The sequence below is a fragment of the Schistosoma haematobium genome, chromosome 2 (genome assembly GCF_000699445.3).
Source record: "Schistosoma haematobium chromosome 2, whole genome shotgun sequence".
In the NCBI taxonomy this organism is placed as follows: Eukaryota; Metazoa; Platyhelminthes; class Trematoda; order Strigeidida; family Schistosomatidae; genus Schistosoma; species Schistosoma haematobium.
Genome location: NC_067197.1, coordinates 43,423,403 through 43,438,055, shown reverse-complemented (window position 1 = coordinate 43,438,055; position 14,653 = coordinate 43,423,403). Strand labels below are relative to the sequence as shown.

At 36.5% G+C, this 14,653-nt stretch overlaps 1 protein-coding gene across 1 annotated transcript in view; it reads left to right on the top strand.

Moving 5' to 3' along the window:
* The first annotated feature begins 519 nt into the window (after window positions 1–519).
* The window catches only part of EDEM3 (ER degradation-enhancing alpha-mannosidase-like protein 3), a 39,651-nt gene continuing 25,517 nt past the window's right edge, over window positions 520–14,653 (top strand). Inside the window, exons 1-9 of the mRNA XM_051215290.1 lie at window positions 520–666; window positions 710–755; window positions 793–933; window positions 968–1,080; window positions 3,618–3,816; window positions 5,817–6,006; window positions 7,680–7,921; window positions 10,529–10,792; window positions 13,090–13,965. Coding sequence (XP_051068495.1) covers window positions 3,646–3,816; window positions 5,817–6,006; window positions 7,680–7,921; window positions 10,529–10,792; window positions 13,090–13,965 — 1,743 coding nt within the window. The 5' untranslated portion in view covers window positions 520–666; window positions 710–755; window positions 793–933; window positions 968–1,080; window positions 3,618–3,645. The remainder of the gene's footprint in view (window positions 667–709; window positions 756–792; window positions 934–967; window positions 1,081–3,617; window positions 3,817–5,816; window positions 6,007–7,679; window positions 7,922–10,528; window positions 10,793–13,089; window positions 13,966–14,653) is intronic.

The window sequence follows — 14,653 nt, the reverse complement described above, 5'->3', positions numbered from 1 at the left end:
GAAATCAGTTCGGGGACTCAAATTCAAGCCTTATGAAGAGCACTTCCAATCACTAAATATTTACTCATTAGAGAATAGGCGTCTTAGAAGTGACATTCTTACGGCTTACAGCATCCTTAACACTTTTTGACATCCCTTTAAACACCTACATAAGCTTAGCTCCAACACAAACCCAAGAGGTAACACACAGAAACTGAAGACACATCACTGCAGAACGAATTGTAGGCATAACTTCTACTCCTTAAGAGTGGTAAAATGCCGGAATTCAGTGCCGGCTGAGCTAGTCCAAGCGACCTCCCAGGAGTCCTTTAAGAGGAAACTTGACATATTCTAAAGGGCTATGGATAATATTTTACTACTATTTATCGACTTCCTTTTCTTCTTTTATCGTTAATATACCTAGGTTCCTGCCTGGAGGTATCAGTGATCCATTGCTACTAGACACAGAAGCCCGTCAAGTGACAGCTTCTATTTCGTCCACAAAGATTTGAAACCATTTAATGTTTGATGATGTGTATTCAATAACCTTGGTCTCAGGGTTATAAACCCGTGTACATTTCAGATGTCGAATTATGGACTACTGGTTGCATTTATGATCTTGACACTATTTTACCTCTCATCGGTGTTTGTTTGCAATTCAAAAAATGTGAACAAAGCCACTATGAAGTAAGTGCATTTGAATCTCGACAAGTTTGTTATTTATTACTAGGGCTCGGGTTAAGGAGATGTTTCTCCACGCATATAACAACTACAAGGTATACTAAATGTCACCACTTAATATTTTTGTTGTAGGATAACGCTTTCCCTGCTGATGAACTAATGCCGCTTACCTGTAAGGGTCGGTATCGGTGGACAGGAGTTAACAGAGGTGACATAGATGACGCATTGGGCAATTTTTCACTAACGATGCTTGACGGACTCGACAGCCTTTTCGTAAGCCCTAAGCCTATGAACTAATCCTATTTAGTTAATTGGAGAGTTTGATGAGTTTGAAGTTGCTGTAAAAGCTGTAGTGAGAACTGTAAGGTTTGATTCTGACGTTGACGTTTCAGTTTTTGAAACTAATATTCGCGTCCTTGGGTATGTTTTCATATTTGTTTTTGCCCTTCTTTTCTAGTAGTATTTAAAAGTTATTATCTGCTTTCAGTCTTATTATCATTGACGTTGCAATTATTGTGACTCATTTTTGTTTTTCCTTGGTGTGTTAAAATAAAATGTTATAAGTCGACCGATTTACATTTATCCTACATTTGATTTAATTGGCCTGATGAAGATAGTGTTCATATTCCTCTTACCGGACACCGCAAATCAGCAGTGTCAAGTTTTTCAGGTGAAAATGTCTAAGCGTGTAAATTTGCGGGAATTGTGTTAGACTAAATGATATAGCAACTTTCACGCTCATTATCAGCGGACACAAAACAGTACTATCTTGTCATGCGTTTAGTCAGTCGCTACTAAACTTCTGTTGTTTTGTTCCGTCACCTGTGTTGTAAAACAATAGTTTACCGAAGCCTAATTTTTTAAGGTAATAATAATTAGTTAGTCAAATACGTGAGATCTGGTATGTGTGTGTATCTGCTCAGTTTGCCACACCCCATTATTACAGCAAGATGAAAATGTGAAAGCTAATGTCAGAGGGATAAAGGTAGTAACGATGTAAAGGTAATTGAGAAGTCAGACACGATTATGGTCAGGCCAATGAGTCATAAACAATGTAAGACCTAGTTTTGTTAGTTTGAGTTCTACTGTTTGAATCACAAAAATCCCTCAAATTGTTACGAAAATTAGTCATCACTGTTTGGAAAGAAGTTAAAACGTTCAAAGTTAAATTCTCTATAACTTAGTTTCGCGTATCTACATTCTACAGAAATCCTCTAGTTGAACTACATTTTAGCATTTTTTTCTTGTAGGACATCACGTTATTCAGTAACATGTCTAGTTCGATTGGTTTTTCAGAACGACATTAAGGCTTTTACATTTTAGTCCTAATAACCAAACGTGCTGAAGAAAACATAAAAATATGACACTGTACTTCTTTTAGGATACAATATCACAGGTGTGGATGCCGTTTTGAGTTCTTGAATATAAAATAAATCAGATATTAAATTAACAGTTCAGAAATCCACATTTAAACAGTTTTGCATGATGCGATTTTTATTTACATCTATGCCCCATATTCGGATCAGGCATCTGTCACTACGAACACGGTTTGGTTTAGAGCAGTTAAAGCGGTATAGGCTGCAAGTCTGGATTTTTTTAAACAAGGGACCAGTCATATGATGGCTATGGCACTTGTGTAATAGTATTATTCAGATCAAAATTGACTCTCCCTTAGCATATGTTAGAAGTATACCCAATATAACCGCAGTGATTACACTTGTCACTATTCACACCTCGGAAAGTGTTTTGTATTTAAGAGAATCATGACAAAGTGTTTCTTGTACACTGATATAGATTTTGGAAAAATATGGTCTTTCAAGTACCGCAAGTGACATTATAAGAATGTTGGAACTAGATATTCTACCCTTCTAGATATTGTGTTGCTTTAAGAATAATTTTCATCATTGATCAACTTGGCAATAGAAAGGGGAGTTATCGGGAGTATTAGCCACCTATATTTATAATCCCATAAGCACGACTTTTGTCCTCATCACCCTATTACTGATACTCGAAAATGAGGAACCACTACAACTTTCACGATGAGAAGTAAAAACAAAAGAGACTGGTACAAGGGAAGATCTGTTCACTTCAAAAAATGATGATCCTTACCAACAATATACTGATATATTGGTTTGTACACCAATTTAATAAATATGGGTAGATTGTAAATATTTGACTTTTACTGTCCTCAGTATTATCCTCGACTATAATTAGACTACTGAGTTAGCTGTTTCTTTCGTAGAAATTTATCCCGGAACGTTAAACACGTCAATTTATCTTCGTGATTTTGCTGAAAATAGTAATTTAATTACCATGAATAGAACAAACTCGACTTACGGCTCATAATTCATCATAGTCACTACAAAGAGATGAGATGTTCATCAACTTAAATATAAGATGCTTTGTATTCCAGTTATACTTTTTAACTGTCAGCTGTTTGGACGAGAGCTTCAATATTTAATCAATACTGTGCATAGCTCAGAATCAGTGAAAACGGTTCGTAGGGAAGCATATAGATGTAGATCACCTTCGAACTCTGTATTAGTATTATTGTCGTTGTTCGCTAAAGAGTATAAGTTGATCATTTTAACCGTAATTTCCAAAATTAAATCATTTATCATTGAATTTTTACAGATTTTCCACCCACTACTTAGCTATTTTAACTATTGAAAATCATTTGTCTGTTATATTCAAGTAATGCAGGGGTATAGCTCAGTACGTGGGAAATTTTGAACTTCATGTCAAATCCCACTACTCATTCACTTGTTGTACCTCAGTCTACCATGTAAGGATGTAAATATTTGCATAGTTGTCCACATTTTATCCTAAATTATACAATCAAACTCAAATAGTACAACACCGATAATCGTCATCCTGAGCTACAAATATTCTCCATCATCTCAGACTAGTGTTCATTTTACACATTTCAAATTTTCTTATAACGAATTTGCTTTCAGTGGTTTGTTGGGAGCTCATGTTGCTGTTATGTCAATCAAACAAAACAATGACTCACGAATGGATTGGTATACGAACGAACTTTTACAAATGGCTGTTGATATTGGAAATCGGCTATTACCCGCCTTTGATACACCAACTGGTATCCCTTACCCTAGAATTAATCTTCGTCACGGATATTCGGGTTTAACAAAACAAGAGGTTAGTGTGGTCACAGAGTGACCAAAGTTAAACATTCAGTGAAAGTCTGGAAGCATTGGGCAGCTGATTCGTTTTGGCGCTGAACTCCTCATCAATTCACATCCATGACCCCGCCACTGGGAACTGAACCCAGAAACCTTTGGTTAAAACAGCTGTCCATTACTTCCTGGTTTTTAGTCGTTTAATATCATTGAGTGACTTTAACTATGAAAGTGAAAAACCGTCATGAACTTCTAAAGTAACGGTTTTTATCTAGAATTAAGCTGAACTTTCCGTCTATTTATAGTAATATGGTACGTGGTTTTTATGTTTTCCATCCTATTTAACCCCACAAAACTAAAATAAACGAACTTGAGAAAATGAACTATAATGTGGTAGTTTGTCAAAGGTAATTGCCTGGATAATTAGCCCCCAAATGTCGTGGTACGGCCGAGAGTGGGGAGAGTCCGCTCTCCATCTCGAAGTGCTCCCACACGGTCACGCGTATATAGCCTGTCAGGGAAGTCCTACTCACCGCCTTCTCGTGGCGGGGGTGTTGTTTACGAAAATGAGAGGACGAAAAGCGAATGTCCGGCGCTTTAACCAGATTCCAAACCAATGGTGCACATGGGCTCCAGTATCCTGCGGGAACAAATGGCGTATGAACCAATTATTGGTCACCGGCTTCCATGGAACTACATCTCCTCACGATGCTCCACTGCCTTGTGGATCAGACCTTCAGGTCGAAGGCTCGGGGTGTGGCCCCCTAAGATAACCACCTGTTTCGGTTTGGGCACGCGGGCAGTATCACAGCCCTTACACATATGTATTTGGTGCCTCATTGTACCAATATCTATGTGTTAAAATAAATAAATAATAATAATTTGTCCAATATTTAGACATTACTGAACTTTTGGTCCCAAAAATAGGTAGTGAAAATTTCAGAAAGTGTATTCAAATGTACAGAGTACCATCATTATGCTCAGAATTACAAGAGAGATAGTAAATAATTGTATCTCGGTCGTTGCAAATGGTTCTTTTAAAAAAATATGGGCTTAAAATTTCCAATAATACATTACACTTGTCTCGCAAACTAGAAGGAAAAAGCCCGCACTTTCCTACATGTTCTTGATCACTAGTTATTGATTTCATTAACATATTACTTTTAATGTTTTTGTATTTATTCTAACGTTAACCTGGTAAGCACACCTAATTAGATGGTCGTTAATAGATTAAAGTTCCCAACCTTGATCAATTTCTCTTGTACTGTAACACTTACGCATTTGTTTTGGTGTAGTGTGTTTACATTAGTAGATTTAATGTGAAAATTATAACACTTATAGTTTATAGTACCCCTACCCTGATATGAGATTGTGTTTGTTTAGATCTTGTTAAACGTTTCAATTAACCTATTTTAATGATTCAGACTTATTTTATTTTAGTCTAATAATTCTCTGATTTATATATTTATCCTTATGCTTGTACGCATGAGTATGTATGGTTGCTTGCATGTAAAAGCCTACTCATTTATTTCTCTTACTTTCCTAAATGCTAGCTGCTTGAACCGCTTGGTTACTCACTCGGATCTTCATACATATTTACTTGCTAGACCACATTCACTAATTTGTCTGTCTTGTCGTGTGTCTGCTAGTTGTTTGATTTGAATTATGCATAGAAAAACTGTTGCGACAACTTTGTTTCGTCCACTGGAAATTGTACACCGTTAGGAATTATGTTTGTCCGGTCGATGAATACACTCAGTATAGGAATGATCTTAAAAAAATGTTCCTCAATAAGTCTGTATATCTATCTTTCCACTATCCTATAGAATACAACTAAACAGCTTAAGGATTCTCATATGATCAGTGACACACATTATGTTATTAATTAAAGGATTAAAAACGGCTCTAAGAAGAAAAGAAATTGTTTGCGATATTATCACTTACTAAACTTGTTCGGCCGTGTATAGATTTACATATAGACATATTTCACACTTATTATTGTTCTGAATTTATTCATAGGAGAATACATGCACTGCTTGCGCAGGTACAATGATCCTTGAATTCGCTGCTTTAAGTCGACTAACTGGAAATCCAATTTATGAAGAAAAAGCTGCCAAAGCAATGGCATTCTTATGGAAACAACGTAATCGTTTCTCAGATCTTGTTGGTCGTGTAATCAATGTACGCAATGGAGATTGGATTCGTCAAGGTGAATACCATAAATATATTTACTTTTTTATGCCTAACAATTAAGCTGTCCTAAACAATTCATTTACTGTGGCCTACATGTTGTTTTCGCAGTCCAGAAAATCAAGTTATTCAGAGAGGAGTTTTGCGGAGATTTTAGTAATTTAATAATTGAATTCATGAGTTATTTAAAGCTAGACCACCATGGAAAACATGGAAGCACTGGACGGCATTTTCATCGTGATATGGGACTCCGCAGTAGTACGCATACACAATCCTGCCCCGCGAGATTCGAACCCAGGACCTATCAGTCCCTTGCGCCGGAATCCAACGGTGTTAGTGTCTAACTCCAACCAATCCAATTCAACAAATTATTGTTAAGTAAATATGTTAAAGTTTGCAAAATAGCATTTTTCAACGTTACTCAATTCGTGACTTTATTTCAAATGTAATATTCACACTAATATTACAAGGTTGTCGATCTAAACAGTTTATACCTTATCTATTCTTCGATTGATGCCATTTTGCAGTAAAAAGATGACTTATTTTATTGTTTCTCTCGGGGAGGTTGTTTTCAGTTTTGAAGATTTAGCTGATGTTTACTCTATAATGTATTTCTTTCCAAGTGATCCATTTTTGGTTAATTAGTAGGTCAAAGTTTATCATTTTATATAACTAAATTTACCTTCCGCAGATGTGAAGTAATATTAGATATTTATGTTAAATTAGGGAACGTTATGCTATACTGTTATTTTGCCGTAATTCAAGTCGAACCCTACACACAATTGTCTGACGAAACACGGTGCGACTTAACTACTGTTCTACACTTTCTACTCTTTCCTCCAATGTGTAGTAGTTCATATTAATACCCATTTACGTTGAAAATAATATGTAAAGTATATGAAGTGATAAATTTCGTTGACTGTTCGACGCCTACCCAACTTGTTTTTATATCATACGAAATTAAAGTAATTTGTGTCGTCCTTGATTATTCAATCAGTCAAGCGTAGATTGATACATACGTTCTATTTGATTAATGATCGTATGAAAGGATCAAAGATATCGTTTCAGGGATTCTTACATTTTATATTTAAATAAGTCATACTGTATTTACGTATATTGCGCCTTAGTAGCTCAGTAGGTCAACCCCCAAATGCTCTGGTGCGGCCGAGAGTGGAGAGAGTCAGCTCTCCCTCTCCAAATGCTCTCAAGTGGCCACGTACATACAACTACTGCCACACAAGTTCCACTCACTGCTTCTCGTGGCTGGGGTGTTGTTTGCAAAATTGAGAGGATGAAGATCGAATGTCCAACGCCTTAACCTGAGTGGTGGACACGGAGGGCCCATCTAGGGGAGTTGGAAAACCCTTATTCCAAGCAAATGGTACACATGGGCTCCAGTATCCTGAGGGAACAAATAATTGATGAACCTATTGTTGGTCACCCACTACTATGCGACTGAATCTCCTGACGTTGCTTCACTGCCTTGCAAATCAGACCTTTGGGTTGAAGTCTCTGGGTGTGTCCCCCTAAGAAAACCACCTTCTTCAGTCTGGGCACCCGGACAGTATCACAGCTCTCACATAAATCGAATGATTTATGTTGCGCATATCTGTTTGGTGCCTCCTTGTACCAATGTTTATGTGTTTAAATAAATAATAAATGTCGATTCTTCCAACTTTTATGCATTTATAGAATCTGGTGTCGGTGCAGGCATTGATTCATATTATGAATACTTGTTAAAAGCATATATATTACTCGGTGAACCAGTATATTTACATCGTTTTCAAACACATTATGAAGCAGTTAATCGATATGTTAGTGGTCCACAATCAGCTGAATTCCCTTTTCTATTTTTGGATGTACATATGCATAGACCAGCACAACGTGCACGTACATTTATGGATGCGTTATTAGCTTTTTGGCCTGGTATACAAGTGAGTAAATATTTCTTAACTATATTTTTTATTATTGTAGTCTAATATTTAATATTTTGCACAGAACACTTATTTTTAATGATAGCATCCAATTATGTTCATTTAGTCTATCATGCTGGAGACATACAATTAGGTCAAATAAAAGTCAATGTACTTCCACGAACCGAATGTCCTGAGTTCGAGCCTTGTGTACGAGATCATGGATGCGCACTGCTGAAGAGTCCCGTACTAGAACAAAACGGCCTTCCAGTACTGCTAGGCTTTCAATGATGGTCTAGATTATAATTCTAATCATGAATTCAACTATTAAAATTACTACAATCTTCACAAGCTCATATTCTGAAAATTAATGATGTATTTACTCTTATATGTGTAATTGTTTACATGTTTGTTATTTATTTCTATCTATTCTCTGATTAGTTGTAAACATAGTCGATCAATAACTCAAGCACGTATTACACATTCTCTTTCTATATCATCTAATCTGATTGCCGACATTATGATTTGTTGAGTTGATTAACTTGCCTCCCAATAAATATCGAATTTGAGCCCAACTCATATTTGATTTCTGAATACTTTCGAGGGAAAATACATTTGGTTTTAAAGAATTCGTTTATGTATTTGTATACAAAGTTATAATTGTAGTCAGCGTCATCGGATAGTACAGCTAAGTAGTAGTAGTGGTGAGCCTAAAACAGAATGTTTTATTTATTATTTATTTGAACATATAAATATTGGTACAAATGGGCACAGGATAAATATGCATCATACAAGTCACTTGATTTGTGTGTGGGATGTGATATTGCCCTCGTGCCCAGACCGGAACAGATGGTTTTCTTAGGGGACCACACCCCAAGCCTTTGACCTAAAGGTCTAATCCACATGGCAGTGGAGCGACATCAGGAGATGCAGTCACATGGTAGCTGGTGATCAACGACTGGTTCATACGTCATTTGTTCCTTCGGATACTAGAGCCCATGTTTACCATTTGTTTGGAATCAAGGTTTTCTAACTCCCCTAAGTGGACCCTCCGTGTCCACCAATCAGGTTAAAGCGTTGGACATTCGATTTTCATCCTCTCAATTTCGCAAACAACACCCCAGCCACGAGAAGCAGTGAGTAGGATTTGTGTGGCAGTAGTTGTATGTACGTGGCCACTTGAGAGCATTTGGAGAGGGAGAGCTGACTCTCTCGACTCTCGGCCATACCACGGTATTCAGGGACAAAAAGGAGAACAGATTAAATAGTAACAAATTGAAAAATAACTAACTACGAGATATATTTTCTAATCAAGCCGACGTTAACAACAGCAATTCAAAGTTAGTCACATTATAAAGTGAAATTTGTTTTGTAATTACTCACCCACATAACTATATTTTTATATTCTGAAATTATTACATATTCACTTGTATAATTCATCAAAAACATTTTGGCGAGTGCTCATATACCTATTGTATATATTCCCTCTTTATCATGTTTGTTTGTTTGTGTGGCTATCGTATTGTTGTCCTCATTTGTCTTGAAAGCCCGTAATCGTAACCTACGGTTTGAACGAATTGCAAGTTTTTTTGTCGCACAAAGAACCTCGAATCGGGTCACGAAATTCAGTTACGCTAATTCGCTGTTACCGAACAACGTAGTTACCAGAATCACTTCTCTATCAGACCATAAATCGACATTTAACTGATGTTTAACTTGGTGATAACAAATCATTACAGTTAAAGACGCTGTAGGATTAGTATATTGGGTGATAGATAGGTCGACAGTTAAGGTTAAGACCTGGGACAAATGCTGCATTAATATGAATCTTCATAGTAGCACATGGCCTACATCAATCGTATCAACTATTGGTAGACGTAAAACTACATAGACCGCTACGCACGACAGCAGGATCGAAATCGACTGACTTTAGATGTAGTATCTATAAATCTAGTTAGTAAATCAGGTTGTGAAAGAGATATTCATACGGAAGTGCTAAAATATTTCCTTCAGTTACTTCAAACAACGTACAGACGGGAAGAAGTCAAACAGAACGTTGTGGATCATATCGAAACTGACAAACCTTTAGTTTTGCAAGTCCTAGACGTCTCAAGTCAAAATATATCACTATATCAAAGGCTCAATTCAACAAATTACTTAAGCTGGACATAATCTGTTCACTTTATATTCCACGGTCTTTACCACTACGCATGATACCTGAGAGAAGCTGTAAAGTAAGACCATATGGAGTTTGTAGAAGAACAAACAAGCAAACGACGCTCGGCAGTTGCCCAATTTCACACTGAAATGATTTATTTAAATTATTTGGGTTGATAACATTCCCCGAGACTAATTTAATATGAGGATGTTATCACATTCTAGTAGCTCAAAAACTTCCCCTAAAGCCACAGTCACATCGTCTGGTTGGTCTATGTGATTTGGACTATCAAATGTGGCACAAACGTTTTAGAGCTTCACTGATCGAGTGCTCTAAGGACTGCAACGCATGATTTTGGAAAGGAGTCAGATACAAAGCCATGGTTCTATTTTCTCAATTACTTTACTCTAAATTATAGAATGGTCGTATGTTCGATGAAGACATTTATATTTCATTTTTATTAAACTTAGGTTCTTACAGGTGATGTAAAACGTGCAGTTGCATTACATGAATTATTATATTTAATTCATAAACGTAATAAACTTTTACCTGAAGCATTTACACCAGATTTCAATGTACATTGGGGTCAACACTTACTTCGACCTGAATTAATTGAATCCACTTATTTATTATATCGTGCTACGGAAGATCCATATTATTTACAAGTTGGTGAACAAATTGTTAATGATTTAGAAAAGTATACACGTGTACCATGTGGTTTTGCAGCAATTAAGGTTTGTTTGTGAAACAATAATAACCTTTGGTCTCTTTTCTGTCTTCTGTCTTTTTTGTTAGGGTTCGATGAAAGACTGATTTAAACTGTCCGATAAGCTTCTGTTCCAGTAACCAGAGCTTATCGACAAGTGTTAAAATTATCCCATTAATTGACCTTGTGTGTACAAAATTTAGCTGTTTACTATCTACTTGAATACTTTGATCTGCGCCTCTGTATATTAGCTTAAGAAGCATAGATAATAAAGCAAGACCGTTCTGACCGACGTGTTGCAGTTCTAACCTATTACAGCTTAACTGACATGACGAAGGCGCCAAATATGGCCCAGATTAGCATAAGCTGCTTTGCGTTTTGCGATACGTGAATTGATCTCAACACATACAGCTGCCCAGATGGACGAACTTTTTAACCACTGTGAACTGCTAACTACCAAGAGTGAGTGCAGGTACAGGGTCCTGTTAGTATTGTAAAAGTACTTTGCAAATAGAAGGTGCAAAGCATACTGACGCTAACACTGATTGCCAACTGATTAAGTGTGGATTACATGACTTGAGTATCATCGCACATTAAGACAATATTATCCACAGACCCAAAGTCGGGATATCTTTCTACACGCTACAGATCCATACTACCACTCCTTACATCGGTCAGAGCTGTTTCCAGAACGTTATCGATGGCCAAGTTGGGCAGGATTGGTGAGATTGGGCAACTCTGTCTAACTTTACTGCTTAAATGAAACCCAATGAAGTTGCTAGGAAATGTGTTGCGTTTATCATGTCGTCGACTAGACCGTTGTATAATTTTGGCTGAAGTAGAAGTAATTTAGAAAAAAACTAGCAGTTTCAAGACCAAGACGTTGTATCAGTTCGTAACGTCAATGAACTGTCGAACCTAGCCTAATTGTTAAGTGTAGACTACGTGGTTATAATCTGTGTGATAACTACTTGCAGTAGTTGGGAACCTTGGGTGACATCACTCATAAAACTATTTCGAATCCTTTATTAGTTATCTTGTTATTTTCATTATTTATTTATTTAAACACAAAAACATTGGTACAAAGAGGCACCAAATAGATATGCGCCACATAAATTATTCAATTTGTGTGGGGGTTAGGATACTCCCCGGGTGCCCAAATCGAAGCAGGTGGTTTTTTTAGGGGACCGCACCCAAAGGCTTTGACCTATAGGTCTGATTCGCAAGGCAGTGGAGCAACGTTAGGAGATGCCGTCCCATGGTAGCTGTTGACCAACAGTTGATTCATACCCCACTTGTTCAATCACGATCCTGGATTCCATGTGCACCATTGGTTTGAAATCAGGGTTTTCCAACTCCTCTAGGTGGATCCTCCATATTTACCCACCCGGCTAAAGCACCGAACATTTACTTTTCGTCCTCCAAGTTTCGCAAACAACAGTGTTGCCGCGAGAATGCAGTGAGTAGGATTTGTGTGGTAGTAGTTGTATGCACGTGGCCATGTGAGAGCATTTGAAGGGAGAAAGTTGACTCTCTCCACTCTCGACCGTATCAGGGCATTTGGGGACTGTTATTTTCATCCTATTGTGCTAGTTCGATGTGGCGATTCATGCTAATGGACATTTGCATCGTCCTCTTTATTATGACTAATCAACTGACATTGTATTCTATTTGGTTCAACAATCGATTCACGTAGTATGTACTTCATTTGGTCATTTGAGTTTGTTCTTACCTCACAAACTGCTTAACAGATATCATCCAACTTCGGAAATATAAATCATAAAATTGATGAGCCTAAAGTAACTTGATAATGCATATAATGGGTAGCAATACTAGGCAAAATTGTACTATATTGCCAATGGGTTTACACTGTTGCTTTTTGATAACTTATGTAAATGTTAACACAACAATCATGTGCATATATATTCCAGTGACATTGGTCTTTTATAATGTTAATGTACATGGATAATAGTCAATAATTTGTAGTCTAGTGTATTTTGAGATGGTGGAGAAGATTTGTAGCTCAGGTGAATGATTTTGATGGAGTTTTGTTCTCTGAGCTGAATGGTTTGGTTGGTCGTGGGGCTTTCATCGTTCTTCTGGACAACATCGTCAGCACAAACTTCAGACTTCTATCTGAAGTGTATGTAATTTCAGTGTATATACTACTTTGCCACATTCTTGATCCTTGTTATGAAATGTTTCCATATCAACCTGGACCATTTTAACTAGAGATTATTTTCATTGCATTACTTTTGCTTACATTTCATAATCTACCTTCATTGTTACCATCATTATGGTTCTTGTCCTAACTTATTACATCAGGATGTACGAACTATGGAGCATGTAGATCAATTCGATTCATTTGTTCTTGCTGAAACATTTAAATACTTGTACTTATTATTCGCTGAACCATCAGATATTCCAATCAAAGTAGATGATTATGTATTTACTACAGAAGCACATCTTTTACCATTAAGTTTATCTCGTCAACGTTATTCAATTAAGAATGTATTCCATACTACGATTCATAATGTTTCCTCAGTATTGATGAAGACATCACAATATGATATTAATAGTTCAATCCTACAACAACAACAACAACAACCATCATCGACTTCAAAAATTGAATCATCTTTTATTAAATCAATAGCAGATCATCATGGTGATCGAGATGTTAAAGTTGAAAAATTATTACATAAAGCAGCTCAATGTATTGCTGTAGGATATGAGCATAGAAATCCTATTAAATGTATTTTAGATACTTCTATGACAAAGAATGATACTACTACTACTAGTAATGAAAATAATGATAACAATGATCTTGTTAATAATCATTTGGGTTCAACATGTGATATATCAGAAACGCCTGGTTTCTTTTATGGTTATCATATGAGAAAATTACCGAAATGTAATGATTCTGATAAAATTTTATCGAAATCATATATTTGGAATATTATTGATGCTATTCGACAACCAGTACGTCAGATAGCTATAAATCTTGATCGATCAATAAACGACTTCACTGTCGGTGTTCAACATCATCCTCATAAACATACAAAAGCACCATCACCGTTATCATTAAGAGCAATTGATTTTCAACCTGACAATGCATTACACTTGAATATATTGAAAAGTATGGGTATATCAATGTCATTTAATCAAGATGGTAGATTGACTTTAACACATCATCAGAATGCTGTAAGTTAATATTTATCTATTTAGTGTTCTTATTTCACTGAAATATATTTTGGTGTGAATTGTGATTAAATGTTTAGTTAGATAGAGTTATTCATTAGTTCCTTAGGGGTTCCTGTGTTCACATTGTTATCGGCCATTGTTGGACAAGATCGATAAAATAATGTTGCTCATTCTGAAGCACATGTTTAGACTCAGATCATGTTCTTGTTCGAGAATGTATTTGTACATTTTACTGGTCATTGAAAAGTCACAGCTAGAAAACCCCTCACAGTCCAACTTAATGATAAGTAAATGATATATTTGAGGAACAAGAAGGAGTTAGTCAACCATGGAAGTGATATCCATCCCAAAGTAACTTGGCATGATGTCCAAAAATCTGTGTGAACGACACTGATATCTACTAGTAACTTACATTGAAAGGTATGGTAAAATCAGTGGATTTCAGCGGCCTCTACAGAACTGATAGATGCACAGAAGCTCATATCGTCTCGGTCTGGACACGATGAGGAGCGCAGGCAGCTTAAACATAGGCTGATCAAAAGCCTACTTGATGATCGTGAGCAGTGGTAGGTAGCGAAAGCAGAAGAGATGGAAAAGGTAGCAACGATGAGTAACAGTAAACAGCAGTACAGGCTTATTAAGGAAACGAGTATTTAAAAATCCGGCTGTTAGTGAAACTACCTCGGAA